The 15,725-nt window shown below is 39.7% G+C and overlaps 1 protein-coding gene across 1 annotated transcript in view; it reads right to left on the minus strand.

Moving 5' to 3' along the window:
• Positions 1-9,127: 9,127 nt before the first annotated feature.
• The window catches only part of LOC134005490 (sodium/calcium exchanger 1-like), a 48,060-nt gene continuing 41,462 nt past the window's right edge, over positions 9,128-15,725 (minus strand). The window contains exons 14-16 of the mRNA XM_062444415.1: positions 15,605-15,704; positions 13,975-14,247; positions 9,128-9,507 (exon numbers count right to left, since the gene is read on the minus strand). Of these exons, the coding sequence (XP_062300399.1) occupies positions 9,128-9,507; positions 13,975-14,247; positions 15,605-15,704 (753 nt within the window). The remainder of the gene's footprint in view (positions 9,508-13,974; positions 14,248-15,604; positions 15,705-15,725) is intronic.

The raw sequence follows: 15,725 nt of genomic DNA on the forward strand, positions 1-15,725 counted from the left end.
ATTTACATCACCTGGACCCTAGGGACCCTAATGTACTCGGAGATGTGGAAAGTATATTTTTAGCCTAACTAATACTGCTGAAGCCATGAATAAGCTTTAGCTGAACTCCAGTATTCATTTTTGCACAGAAAGAGGACTGTGGATTTTGATTGTTTTCACTTACATAAGATCCACTTTATTCTTGGCTAGTGTGGATGTAAAGAATGATTACTTCAATCCAACATTGTTGCAATGTACATACAGGTATGGGTGCTGTTTTAAGACAAACTTGAAAAATGTAGTCAGTAACATAATGAATCCATCAGATGTGAGTCACCTTCAAATCTGCATCAAACATTTTTCAGGATGCTTCCAAACAGAAATATAAAGTAAGGTTGTGGCTAATTTACTTACCAGTTAATCATTTCAATCCAAATATAATTACATACTGCAGTGCATTTGCTAATTGCAGAGCATTTAGTGAAATTAGCAGCTTAATTTTGAAAGATATCCCCAAAGTTAATTGAGTTGAGGTTTCCTCTCCATTAGAAGAAAAGAAGCAGACACGTCTCTGAGCATTTGCCAGTCAAGTTTTATTTTATCTTTGAGAAAAAAAAAGAGAGAAAAGAAAAGTTTGGTCTTTGTAAACATCTATATCATTTTTCATGTCATGTCATTTTCAGCATTTAAAAATACTTTACTCTTTACTACAACATTTCCAACATCAACACTGTATTCAGAATGAGTTAAATTCATGCATCGACACACTCATGGACGGAATGATAGAAGAAAAAAAGCACGCGTCCGCACACACATTCATTCACACACACACACACACACACACACACACACACAGACACGCACGCATGCACGCACGCATGCACGCACGCACGCACACACACACATAATAAAAAGGCTAAGGGCACACTCATTGTAATTTGTCACTATGCTAATGTGTTGTTCTACTCTCTGAGGGCTTCATCACAAAACAAATCACCAAAAAAACAAACACAAAACTATGGAAAAAAATGCAACAAAACATAATACATAATAATATAACAATGATGAAAGTGAATGGAAAAATTAAAATAAAAGATATTCATATCAAAAGCACTTTGTGACCTCATAAACAGGAATGAATGATTATAAAGTATAAAATGATAAAATATATAAATATTTATAAGGTAGAGAGCAATAGAGTGGCTAATAGTCGAGAGAGAGGAGGAGGAGAAAAGAAAGGATAAAAATAAAGAAACATGCTGATCAATGGATAGTGGCTGATTAACACTGATCTGGTGGCTTACACATGCACGCACGCACGCGGACACACACACACACACACACACACACACACACACACACAGGAGATGTCTCCAGATCAGAAAAGCACCAAATGTTTATATTTATTCTTAATTAATTCTGACAAGTCCACTTTCTTAAAGTATCTTTTTTGTTGAGAGGCTCTGATATTTGAGCTACAGCATGAATCTATAGACACCAAAGTGTTCAATCTTAAGTAAATGAGACAGTATGCAGTTAAAAAAACGCATATAATAAATACAGCAAATATATATTATAACCTTGAAACTGGGCAATAATTCAATAAACTTCTAAAACTCACTTAATTATCATAATGTTTCATCCTGAGTTTGCTGCAGCAACTCCAAATTTATTTCAAACTAACTTCAAACTGTACTTTTTCTTAATTCTGTCCTTTTTTATTTTCCAATGACTTTCACCAGAAAGTATTTGTTGGCCAATAAAGTCTAACAGTACACAGTCAGAGCTGAAGGCTACACTGTCATTCTTGTGAAGTGGCACAGTTAGAGCACAGCTTTGATGGGCATGACATCCTCCTTGATGAAAGAACAGATGAACTGTGTCAGAAAAATATCTGCTTCATACATACACACATATAAACATAATGTGAACGGTTAAATATGACACAATTACATTTTTTGTTTTCAGAACGTCTCATTTTTTCTATTTAACATTGAACACTTTGGTTCACATGAATTGGCTGATGAGCTGCTTTACATTCATGAAAGTTCATTTCTGCATGTTGTTAATATATCAAGCCCAGAAGACACACAAAAAGAAACGTGGACATGGAGCTGCAGCAGCAGCTGCTCGCATGTACGATGCCGCTCACCTGCGTGTTTACCTGAATACAAATACTTTTATAAGTCAGATCCAGCTAGTTAATGTCTGTAAACACACACATGCACACGCACACACACACACACACACACATACACACACGCACTCAGTAGTTTTCATCTCAGGCCACAATTGAAATCATGCTCAAAGTTGTAGTGAGAAATTACATGAAAATATGTTTATATAAATATGTTTTAGATCGATTAATTTAAAAAATGCCAACTTACATTTGAATATGTGTGTGTATGTTTGTGTGTGTGTGTGTGTGTGTGTGTGTGTGTGTGTGTGTGTAAGAGGGAGTGAGTGTTAGTGTTTGTGTAGTTTGCTTGATTGATTTCTATATCAGTCTCCTGACAGGTTGACTGTTTAAATGAACACTTATGTGTGCATGAGCATGTCTGATAAGCCATCAGCCAATCAGATGATGTAAAGAACTTTAAAGTATGATAGTCACATACTGCACCACACACACACACACACACACACACACACACACACACACACACACACACACACACACACACACACACACACACACACACACACACACACACACACACACACACACACACACACACACACACACACACACACACACACCTCTCAAGCAAAGAGCCACCATCTTTTCCAAGTCTCGATCAACAACCGGACCCATTATATATCTTACCCTATTCGACAGGGTGCACACACAATCTCACACACCTGGCAAGGGAGAGTACCAGGTAAATCCTTCCTGCCAGGTCACTGTCACAGATAAACAAACACATAGACACACACATAGAGAGAAAATAAATCCAATTTCCAGGCCATTTTTTACTGTGGGTCAGGTTGGCATTCTAATGAATAAATCTAGTGTATGGGACTCAGCCAGGGACACACAGGGCGAGCCCGTATAAGGAGATTACAACACCAGCCGACACACACAAAGGCACGCATACGCATGTACACACAATGGATACACATGCACACATGGGGTGGCACAGGTAACATAAAGTAAATGACACACATGCATGCTGAATAGATGAACATATGATGAATAATTTGTGGATATTCACCCGCAGAGAGAGAGAGAGAGAGAGAGAAAAAAAATGAATGTGAAATTACAGTCACATTCACAAGAAGGAGGGCAAGCAGACAAGTGAGAAACATCAAAAAAGAATCACACACACACACATACACACACACGCACACACACATGCACACACACCAGCAACAGTCAAGAAGACAACGGCTTACAGATAGATGGTCGCTAAGCAACAGGCAAGAGACTAAAAATATGGTTGCATTTCTTCACTGGTTTATAATGCATGCACACACACAGGCACACACACATACTCAGCCATCCTCCAGCAAGCCTTATCAACCTTTAAAAAGCCTACATTTCTAAATCAGTCCCAGTATTCTTGTGTTCCTGTGGCGTCAGCAGGATTATTATCCTGCCCACTCATTCTTAAACTGGCAACTGTTACGGAAGCTTAAGTCATTGAGAAAAAGAGTTTGGCCTGGCAGGCATCCTGGTGTCTCAGCGGGCCAGGAGCATGGCAACGTGCGTTTCATGTCAAAACTGGCAACTGGTGGATGACCTTATTCATGGCGGCTTAAATCCTACGTAACAAGATACTGGGCGCTACAGGAATGACTAAAGAAACAGCGACAAAGGATCTGAGTGGTTAGACAGACTGTTGTGAATGAATGATGTGGATTTAAAATCTATGTCAGCATCTTAGCTACTAGTGAGCACATGGAGGTCACGTCCATTTTAAGGATTTCAGAGATATGTATTTTGGGGTGGGGGTGGTTGCATTCTTCCATTGACACAGACATATAATTTCAGTCAGTCCACCCCTTTGGTCCAGACTGAATTATCTCAACAGCATTTGTCATGCCAGTTGAAAAAGCCATTCCGAAATCCTAATGACTTCACTGAGTGTACCATTTCTTAATCTAGCGCCACCATGAGGTTGACATTTGTGGTTTTCAGTGAAATGTCTCAGAAATATTAGATGAATTGTCATTAAATTTGGTTCTGATGTTAATGTTCTTCACAGAATAAATAGTAATAAAAATTGATGACATTCCCATCTGCCTCAGTAGTAATGATGATGACCATGTTAAACATGGAATGGCATGTAGGTAGAACCTCATTAGTGTCTAATCTGGTGTACAGTAATGTTAAATATTTGCAGGTGGCCAAACTCCTTTCATCAATGCACCTTGTTGAACCTAGGGGTGGGAATCATGGATGAACTCATGATACGATGTCATCACAATATTATTCCCATGATAACGATATATTACAAAAAAGGTGATTCTGTGATACATGATACATCACAAAGAAAAAATCTACGATATATCACGATATCTGTAACTGAGGAAGAAAGAAAAAACAATTTCAAAGGGCAATAATTAGTCTGATAATGTACAATGTTTAACAGGATAATAGTTTCTCAGAAAAGAAATGCCGCCAAATATAAAAATCACAAAACTGCTCATTGTAGCTTCAATTTGTATAAACATCACAAGAGTTTGTGCATCTCACATAAAGCTGCTGGCAGCGTTAGTAAGCCTGATAACAGACAACAGAGAGACGACGTCGTACTAATAACCCAAAGATTTATCCTTTTTTGCAGCAGTAAATATAACATACGAACTGCTGATAACTAACCGCTATATTCAGAACTTTACAAGATATTCATAGCCGACGAGGGATGACCGCCACGTTAACATGATAAACAGCAGGGCTACAGCTCTCGTAGTAGAGGTGTTAGCTCAGTTACATCACGGTTACCACACAAAAACTTTTACAAAGAGCCATGAATAAGCTTGTAGCGTCAAAGCTCTAATGCACTCCAGCAAGGACACGGGACAACAGCTGCTCATGGCTGGTTATTTTGCTTGCATTTCTTCTTTGGTGTCACCTAAAACAGCTGTTCATCTGACCGTCACCAATCAGTTCATTAAGTCCATAAGGAGGGGTTGCGGAACTCTGGTAGTGGTGAGCATAAGTAGCTGAATCAATTCTGAGCGGTCCCATGTTTAAAATAATAAGTATCGATACTTGGCGCCAGTTTGTTCAATAACGTATCGCAAGTGGAAATATCACGATATGTTACATATTTTTTTTGTCCCACCCCTAGTTGAGCCTGGCTGAAATCAGCTAATCCATGAACTCACTAAGGAATCACAGACACTTTCACTGCTGCGCCATTTCTCTGCAATAAAAATGAGCAAATCTGTCAATTTCTACTTTCCTTTATAGCTGTCAAAAGGTGCAAGGAACTGGTGTGGCATTTGAAATGCCATAGTAGAGGGGAGGGGTAATGCACACAGACATTTTCACTCCACTTATTTACCATTTGTATAAATACTGACCGTGGCAAAGCAGCGTCAGACAAGCTTTTGGCTTGGCCTGGCCTGTTAAGCAGGGTCATGAGCTGGCTTTGCAAAGCCTGCATCTACACTGGGCTGATAGCGGTGGGGAATTTGTTCATATTTAACAGGGTGGTTGGTGGGCAGGTAAATTGTTGTTTTCAGTCCTATTTTTCTCTCAGTGAACAGGGGCACACTAATAACTTAAATTATTGTTTTCTCTCAGGAGGATTTTCCTTAAAGTCTACAATCAGCATCGTGGGCAGTTGCGAGGAAAGAAGTTGGGTTCCTGCAGATTACTTCCTTTCATACAATCAGTTTTTCCTTCTATTGTTAACGAGGGGAATGCATTTTTATAATAATTTGCACTGACAAGCCATATGCCATCCCTTCTGTCCTTTTTCAGTCTAGCCCCTGGGCAGGTTGGGGTATAAACACAAATGTAATGTAAATGTGGGCTTTAACACTTTCTCAAACAGACAAAAACAGTTGATGTCATATGATATGTGGCGTAATATTCTCATTTTAAGCTATTTTGATATTTCACTTTCATAAACACACACACAAACACAAACACACCATGCCTGACTCAACAAATTTTTCACAAGAAAGAAAATAAATAGCACAGCTTTTGACACAGGCTCATACTCATAAAAATAAACATTTTAGCACATTTAGCTGTAATGTGAACACCTTTATGAATATGCCAGTTTTTGAACCAGGACTGACAGCTTGTGGGAGTTGTACAATGCCTGCAAGATAAAACCGCACACTGAGAATGAATGGTTCTCCGCCTGTGAAGTGATCAGTGATAATGTTCTATTAAATCTTTGGATAACAGAGACTCATGGTTTTTGCTTTGAGTACAAAGAAATGTCCCATTCACAACTGCTGCGGAACAGTCGTGTGATATTTCAGAGCTGCCGTACATTTCCCCCTCAGAGTGTTCGACTCCTCTCTTTCTGTCTGAGTCATCTCTGGTTTTGTGTTCACTGTCTTGCTGCAGTTTTTTCCCCTTTTGATGGATTTCCTTCAAATGTCCTCTTGAACTTTGCTTCAAAAGGGCACATGGAGCTTTCATGCCTTCCTCCAGGGGTTTCCTTATAAACAGGACCAGGGTGTAAGATTTAGGGGGATTTTTTGGCAGGAATGGAATATAATATTCTTAAGTTTGTTTTATTAGTGTATAAACTATAACTGTTGTGTTTTCTTTACCTTGGAATGAGCTCTTAGGCAGCAGGTCCTCTTCCATGGAGATTGCCATGTTAAACCACCATGTTTCTACAGTAGCCCAGAATGGACTACCAAAAACTGGTTGTAGAGAGGGCCTTTTGCATTTTTTGAAAATTTCCTACATGCTTAAAAGGGGACGGGGAGGGCAACTCAGTTGGTTGCAATCTGCACCTTTGCCACTATATGCCGCTAAATCCTACACTCTGGTCCTTTGACATAACTTAAATTAAATATCTGTTTTTTCTCACAAACATCGGTAAACATTTCTTATATTATCATTTACAATTAGAAACACTGTTCATTGTTTTGATTTGTCATCAACAATACTGTCATCACCATCATCTTTGTAGTTGTTGTCATGGACACTGCAAGTGAGATCCTTCATTCTTATTGGTCCTTGGTTCTAGTTGTTCACATTAAGGAAGTAGCTTGCTTTCCCCACCATTTAATGAGAGTTCAGAGTGTATACAGCATACCTCACGATGTGTAGTGCACAATGCTTCTTCAGTGCAAGATGAACAACTATTACTAGGTGGACGGCTTGCGCGTTGGTTTACTGGGCTCATGTTTTCAAATCCTGCACATCTGATAACTCCTCTTCATCTGTTATCATTTTCTCGAATTCTCCCTGCGTCATCTTCATTATTTAATGTCACATCCAATCTTCCAGACAACCTTCTTTAACTTTCTATATCCTTATCTCGCCACACCGTATTTATATTATGTATCTTGTTTTTCCTTTTTTTTCCCCTTTTTTTTTTTTTTTAACAATTGCACGATAACAACATCAACACGTGACACCATTGAAAAGTTAAAAAAAAGTTGTTGTTGTTTCTGTAATGGGATAAACAGGGCTGTTGATTGGTATATAAGGAGAGGGGCTCAGGTTTGGCTCAATTAAAAAGAGGGTTGGTGGTGGATACTACAGCTTTTCATTATCACAACTTTAAGACAAATTCCTACAGGGGAGAGAGGAGTAAGGCAAGAGGGAGGGACGAAGGAGTATGTACAGTTGTGTTTTTAGGAAAAGTAGAGTACAGTGTGTGTATGTGTGTGTCTGTGTGTGTGTGTGTCAGTGTTTGTGTGTTGTAGGGCGGAAGGACTACTTTGCACAGTGTATTCAAGAAGAAAAGGAAAAAGTTAGTGAGTGGTCCTCCACTGCAGATTCACCTGAGGACCCCAAAGTGTGTGTTGTGTGTGTGTGTGTGTGTGTGTGTGTGTGTGTGTGTGTGTGTGTGTGTGTGTGTGTGTGTGTGTGTGTGTGTGTGTGTGTGTGTGTGTGTGTGTGTGTGTGTGTGTGTGTGTGTGAATATCTGAACAGTTGGGGGAAGAGGGGCTTAAAGTGATAAGTCACTGATAGTATTATGTGAGTTACAGTTGCTATGGATGATGATGGGAGGATCCACTGTTCCCGTGACAATGAGATACAGTAAAGATGGAGGGAGCCAGAGAGAGAGAGAGAGAGTGAGGAGGGGGTGTAGAATATTTCCATCATTCTTCTTCTTTCTTCCTCTATTTTTTCCTTCTTTGCTCTACTTTTTTTTGCCTCCAGCTTCCTATCTCAACCTTTCCCCTTTTATCTTCCACAAGTATTCTTCCTCTTCACCTTCGTTTTTCCCCCTCTGAGCCCAGCTGATTGGCTGACGGCTATTCTTGCTGTCCGTCTTTTCCTCTGTCTTGCTGGTTTGGCAGTGTACTGGAACAATATCAGCCTTTTATTAACTACTAAACAGTGTTGTCCACTGCTGATGATGGATGATTGAGGCAACTACATAAAAGTACTTTACTGATGTGTAATACAAGAATTTTCCTCATCACTGGATAGATGATGGAGAAAAAATAAAAATTATTGTTATATCATTGGATAGTTTTAGTGTTTACTTTAAAATGAAAAGAGAAAAATGGTGAAATATTTTACATATATATCTGTAAATTAAATTTTAACAATATCTTAACCTGCCCATATCGATCCGATGGATGTTTTATAAGAGATGGATACCGGACCAAGGATTACCAAGGTGCCCATTCAGTCCCATAAGAATTTAAGAAGTTTTACAAACATAAAACTGGTTTAAAAATTCATCAAGAATGAAAGAGTCACAATTGACCTTGTTTGCAGGTTGAGGTGTCCTGTCAGCAGTTTTACAGATATCTCTTTTACAATGGTGGTCTTTTTGGGTCACATGGCTGAGCTGTGGCGACCTATCCAAATCTCGTAAGACATCCATGATTGATCCACCTCTACTACCCATCTCTTGTCTCTGTCCCTTTTTGACAAGTCCTCCATCCCTCCCTCCGCCTCTCTCTCTCTCTCTCTCTCTCTCTCTCTCTCTCTCTCTCTCTTCATACTGGCAGTGGGTCTCTCTCCCTCTCCTCTCCTGTTCATTTAAAAGAATGGTAAATGGCAGTAGGCCTCCAAAGAAGCCAGCATTATGTAAAGCAGCCACAGCGAGACAAACAGCACCGACGTTATGAGCTTGCAAGTCCGTGGCCCGCCCAGCTCGCCCCCAGCCACCGTTGCCCGCCGCCGGTACAGCAGTATGCAGACACAAAACACGGCCATGATGGTGAAAAGGGTGACGGAAAAGGCCAGGTTTCCTGGGTCCACCATGAACTTCTTGCCCTTGGAGCGCCAGACGACGGCAGCGATGGTCCATGCCACACCGATGCCCAGGAAGACGTTGACAGCGTTGGAGCCGGTGACATTGCCAATGGAGGCGTCAGCGTACTGGTCCTGGATGGCAGCGACCTTGCTGGCGAATGTGTCTAAATAAGACAGAAAAATATGTTCCATTTATTTTTAAGTTCATCATCTATGACTTATCTAAATTTTCTGATGTTGTTTTTCGACCTCATTAGTATGATGCTGATTTTTTACGTTTTATATTTAAATAAAGAAAGTTCTTCAACCAGCTGAGCAAAAGTAATGTAAGAACATGAAAGTACACCATCAACCTCAGGTTACATCAAAACCATGAAAAAATGTAAAGCAACAATATGGAAATGAGAATGACTTCTGAGGTTCACATTAGCCTCCAAGGAAAGAACCTCAACACACACTACGATACACAAATACAGTATGCTGAGAAACATAAAAGCAAAGAGGTGAAGAAAGACTTAGGTGTCATATGCAGATATTAGGAACCGGTTAGTTTAAAAGAAATCTGTATTCATGGAAATAATGACACATTCATTGTCCAGCTGATAGAAACAGGGAGGGATGGGCAGGGAGGAACAGAACATACAGATAATTGACAGAAAAAACGAGGCAAGCAGGGAAAACTAATGAGGGGAAGAGAGGTGACCTATTTAATGATTTTCTTACCAAACTTAAAGGAAAATTCTGTTTTTTTCCACCTGGGTTGTATTCTCATAATTGTGGTCATTCTGACTGTTGGACATGCTAACTTTGAACTCAACACCTTTGAGATTTGCAAAACATGACTCAGGCAAAACATTGGAAACCCCAAAAATCTAAGTTTTACATGAATAGCTTGAAACGCTTGAAACTCACAGTAAACACTGAAAGTAGCTCCACAGGTTAGGTATTGTAGAAACTAGATTAGGATTACTTTCATGGGCAATTTTTTGGCTGGCCAAACAAATGCATATACTGATAATTTCAGTGTGTGAGCATGTTAGATAAATAGCTGATAAACAAGAGATTTGCAAATATTGTCTACAATACATTCAAGAAATCTAAGTGCAGTGGCTGGTTATACAGTGGACCATTATGAGGATAATTATGGGTCATTTCACTTTGATGTCCACCATTATTTATTCAAACCAGAGTACACAGATGAAGAGCTTATTCAAATGGAGGATGAAATGCAAATAGTGGAGGCACAAATGCAGCAGATGACCATCCAGTAAGGCAACCTAACTCAATAAACTGATGGTATTTCTGCACTCTCTGCTCTCCACAGCTGATTGAGGATAAAAAACTTTGCTGCAAAGAGTGGGATTTAGTTATGGGGATCTTGGAAAAATCTCAATGTGTCTATGGATGAATGAGATCCCGGTAGAGTAACTACAACAAATTTGCGGCTGGTCAACATTGCTCTTAAATTAGACTCATGTTATATATGAAACAATAAGTAATAAATGTTTGCTATCCGCACAGATAAATAGGTAGTTTAGCTGTTTGGTTATCCAACTAGCAGTTACCCTGTAGGCAGATCCCTATGCAGTTAGAAAAAATAGTTCATCCATGTGGTTGGACTCAAAAGCTTCTGCTGCTTGCAATGTCCTGCCAAAGTTATCTTAACCAATACTCAGGATAACCACAACTATGACAATATAATTCAGGTTGAAACGGAATTTTCCTTTAAGTTACATCCACTTTTTGTTTCTTTTTCATGTTTTTCATGCATATTCTGGAAAATAAACATAAATCCTCCTCTGTCCTCTGTGGTTGTATATTGGCATCAGCCTACTTTATGATAGAACAAATGTAATAAATGCTGTAAAATGCTGTAGGCGTACATAAGTGGAGCTCTTTGGTGCTGAGCATTTGAGGAGAAATTGGATGAAAAGCGGAGACTCTACAGCGGGGTTGGCAGGGAACACCAGGGAAACAGCTGCCAGTTATTGTACGCCTGTCTCGGCTTATTTCTATTTTTAGACCTGCTGGTCGAGATGAGTCTCAATTCTCATTTGAATGTCAGCGAGATTAGTTGAAATTCATATCCCAACATGAAAAATATCCCCCCAAACTTATTCGGGGATGAATTGCAATCCTGTTGGTGATCGACCACACAAAATAATTGAAAAGTTTGTGTGTGTTGACAGACATGAATCATGAAACTGTATATTACTGCCTTCACTCTGCAAACAATTGGAAACACAGAGGATCACACCCACATTTAGAAACTCATTGCATCACATATAGTACATTCACCAGGTTTATCAGTATTTCTCTCACAGTTATAAAGGGTCAGTTCACCCAAATAAGTACTATATGTCATTAACTACTGATGAGCTACAGCAGAATAATCTTCCACCAATGCAGATATCAAACGTTACATATACTATCTGGATTGCTCAGATGGTTACACATAAACTATGTAAAGCTCTCACATTATTAGAAACATTTAGCGCTTTATGACTCTCAAACCAAGCCTCCGATCAGCAGTTGTCCCCCTAATTGCCTGAATTGGGAAATCTGGTAAAGATTGGCTCGATAATCCTCAAGTGTGTCTCCGATGTAATAATGTAAAAATGCTCTCATAAATGTGGAGGAGGGCTGCGAGACGAGAGAGCAGATAAGTGTTTCTAACAAGTTTTAAGGAGACTCCAATCACACACATAGATACACACGCGCACACAAGGGAGCACACACTCCCAGTGGAAGTTATAATCACCTGCAGCACGCAAACTTACATCACCTCAGCGGTACAAACACACTATTTCACCCACACACACCTGGGTACCACAGCACACACAGGTCAGAATGATGGATGATACAATAGTGAAAACACAACATCCAATAAGAGGGGTGAGAGAGAGAGAGGAGAAAGGTAACACCAAGTCAGAATAATAAATTGACCGGGATGGGGCACAAGAGTAAGAGGAACAGATAAGAGAGGTGGAAGAGAGTGTGAGGGAGGAGCAGATAGTCACACAGAGAAAGGGAGAGAAAACGTGAGGGAGAGTGAACGTGAGTGGAAAAGATAAAACAAAGCAGAATAAAAGATTCAGAAGGGGAAAACCAAAAAATGAAAAGTAAGAATAGCCAGAAAATTAACATCAACATGTCTTGTGACAGGACACACACACTGATAATGGTTATCAAATCCGCGTTTACAGCCTCCAATTCCAAGACACAACATTATATGGCTGCCGAAGAAATTGATTCAAACACTAGTTTCCAAAGACCTCGCCGCAAGCCTTCAAAGTTACCGCCTGGAATGAGCAAAGGAGCTATTTCTATAAATCATACAGAGGGGCAATATTAAAACGGCTGACGAGAGGAATGAGGAAGGGAATTGAATTAGAGCCCTGGGACGATGCGTCCCCTCCGGGCGGAGACAAGCAGAGGCTGAAGGCTGTGATGGAGCCAGAGTTTACAATTCAATTTTGATTTCCAGCCTGCTCACTGGGAGCGGCTGCTATTGAAATCTGATGGGGGAGAAAGGATCACTCTTCCTCCTTTAATTTGTTTATTCAGTTATGTGTCTCATCTGAAATGTAGGGAAAATTTATTTTATTACATGTTTATGGCTGAATACGTCTGTCAAATTTAAAGTCGAATTGATTCAAATTCTCAGTTTTGGGCATAATATAAATTGTGACTAATTTTTCAAACCATTTTTTGAACATTTTTGTGGAAACAGTGGCTAAACGTCAAGCCTCTGATCTGCGTTTCCCTTGGTGTGGGTTGCTAAGTACTATGCTAAGTAGCTTCCACTTGGAAAGTAGAAGCCAGCTAGCTTAACTTGCTAATATTAGCACTGGTCCCTGCTAGATGTTACATAGCATTTATGCTATTTGCTTCACATTAGGTGTTTGTCCCATATTAGGGAGGGGATTTAATTTGTGTTAGCTCTCACTCTTCATGGGTGCAGCTATGGAGACCGCAAAGTATTTGTGACAAAGTCAATGCTGTTAGTAAAGCCAAATATATATTGATTCCCAAAATATTAACACTGGGGGAAAAAATCTGCTCTCTGCATATTCTGTCATTATGCCTTTGTCTCCTCCTCACCACAGTAACAGCAGTGTGCCGCGTGCAGCCGATTAATACCTGCACTTCAAATGTATTATTTATAGACAAAATTAGCATCACCAAAATTACCTTTGGGTTTGGTAAATTGCAATGCGTGTGCTACATACACATATTTGCATTTTCTCCTCTCTGTATTTTAGACACTAGGGTAAAAACGCCCCATATTGCATGTACACTGTGGCAAACGTACTAAATGAACAGTACATATTATCTTGCACATTTGAAAGATGCAATCCTTAGTGCCCCGCGTTAGTAGATCAGCTTGCACTTTTTTTGCGGGTGATGTCAAGTTTGCACATGTTGCAACATTGTCAGTTGGAAAATTAAATGAATCTACTGGAGTACATTTTTGGTAATTACAATTTTAACCAAAATCAAGACTTTGAAAAAGTTTTTGTTTGAAAGGAATTTTTGAGTGTTATGGGAAGAAAGAAGTGGGTGAAATCGCAAACATAGATAATAATCACTCTACACACACACATTAGAACCCTTCCACCCTGCCTCACCTGGCACCGACGTGCCCAGCGCCACAAACACCACAGCTGTCACCGAGTCCTTCAGCCCTATCGTGCAGCCGAAGTGTGATGCCAGGTCACCGGTAACTGCCGTCAGGACGCCGATGAGTGATATGGAGACGATGAAGCAGGCCCAGCCGTTCCAGTACTCTGTGGGCGGGACGAAGGCGAACAAAACCTTCCAAAAGACAGTGAGGAAGTGCATGATGTAGTCGAAGCAGGATGGCAGTCGCTCCTCGCCACTTTCTTCCTCATCATCGTCTCCTTCAGATGGAGTGAGTGATTGAAAGGAAGGAAGAGAAAGGTGAGTTAAAAAAAATACAGTGTCTGCAAGTAAAGTAAAAGGAGGCAGATAAACTGAGAGACGGAACTTTACATATCCGATTAAAGGAATATATCAACATTTAGGAAATATACACTATTTGCTTTCTTGGCAAGAGTTAGATGAGATATGTACATTACTCTAATATCTGTCCATCAAATATAGAGACTGAGCAAGGATGGTTAGCTTAAACCTGCAGTGCGGAAATTTTACATATAAATGAATGTCCATTACATTCAAGGCCTTGCCAAATGAGTGCTGACTAAGCCTATCACGGCCACATAAATCTGTCTGTATATCACAGAAAACAGAATTTTTAAATCAATATTCGATATTCGATCGATATTCCTGTGATGGCCATTTGGCTGTTTATTGTTCACTTCTGGACTTTCCAAATATTATGGTACAGGATAGATCAAATTCTGATAGTGAAATGAATCATTTTGCAGAGGATATGTGAGGTTCAAAACAATGTATTCACCGTTTTATAGCCGCAATAGTAGGTTACAGCCAGTGATGTAATGGAGGTGGACCATTAAAATTCATTTTTGGGCCGATGGATCGTCAAAATATATCAATTTTTACTGGCCCTTGTGTGCATGACAGCGAGCTGCATTCATGAATCAGCGCAATCACAGCAGAGCGCCTCCCTTTACTTTCACTGCCAGAAGGGGGAGACAAAGGTCCCACACTACAGCTTTAACTTGGCATAGAGACTAGAAAAAGGGAGATACAGCATGATATCTTGTCATTTGTATGTTATTTGAAATTCATATATATTTTTCCATTTATAACATGTTAATTAGAGAGCTTTAGAGGTTCTTGCACGCAGATTTTGTTACCAAAAACAGGTTAGCTGTTTCTCCTGTCTGCAGTCTTTAAGCAAAGCTAACTGGCTTCTGGCTGTAACTCCATAGAGACAACAAAGCAACAAAGCAAAACAGCATATTTGCAAACTGTCTTCATCTATTTTATACAGCAGGTCTAAAGAAAAAAATATCCCTTTGTTATGTTAATTGAGATCAAATAGTATATATTGGGTATTAAAGATGTGAAATGACAGCGAAACCTGCACAACAAGAAAACTATGAATAGATTAAAATAAATTCATGAAAAGTTCAAAATATAATGCTGAAGCAAATTTTCAAGAAATGAAATTTCTCATCATCCATCGGTTTCACAAAATGAAGTCAAGAGACATGTTAACCAAAACCACTGTTCATAAATTTACATGATGCCTTGTGTACCGCGTGTGTGTATGTGTGTGTGCGTGTGTGTGCGTGCGTGCGGGTCTTTTACCTGCACTGACGGTAACGGCACTGACAAACTGCTCCCTCCAGCTGCTGCTTCCCACCACCAAGGCCAGGTTTGTCTTCTTGATCAACTTATCTACAGTATTCTACACACACACACACACACA

The sequence above is a fragment of the Scomber scombrus genome, chromosome 23, assembly GCF_963691925.1.
Source record: "Scomber scombrus chromosome 23, fScoSco1.1, whole genome shotgun sequence".
Lineage (NCBI taxonomy): Eukaryota > Metazoa > Chordata > Actinopteri > Scombriformes > Scombridae > Scomber > Scomber scombrus.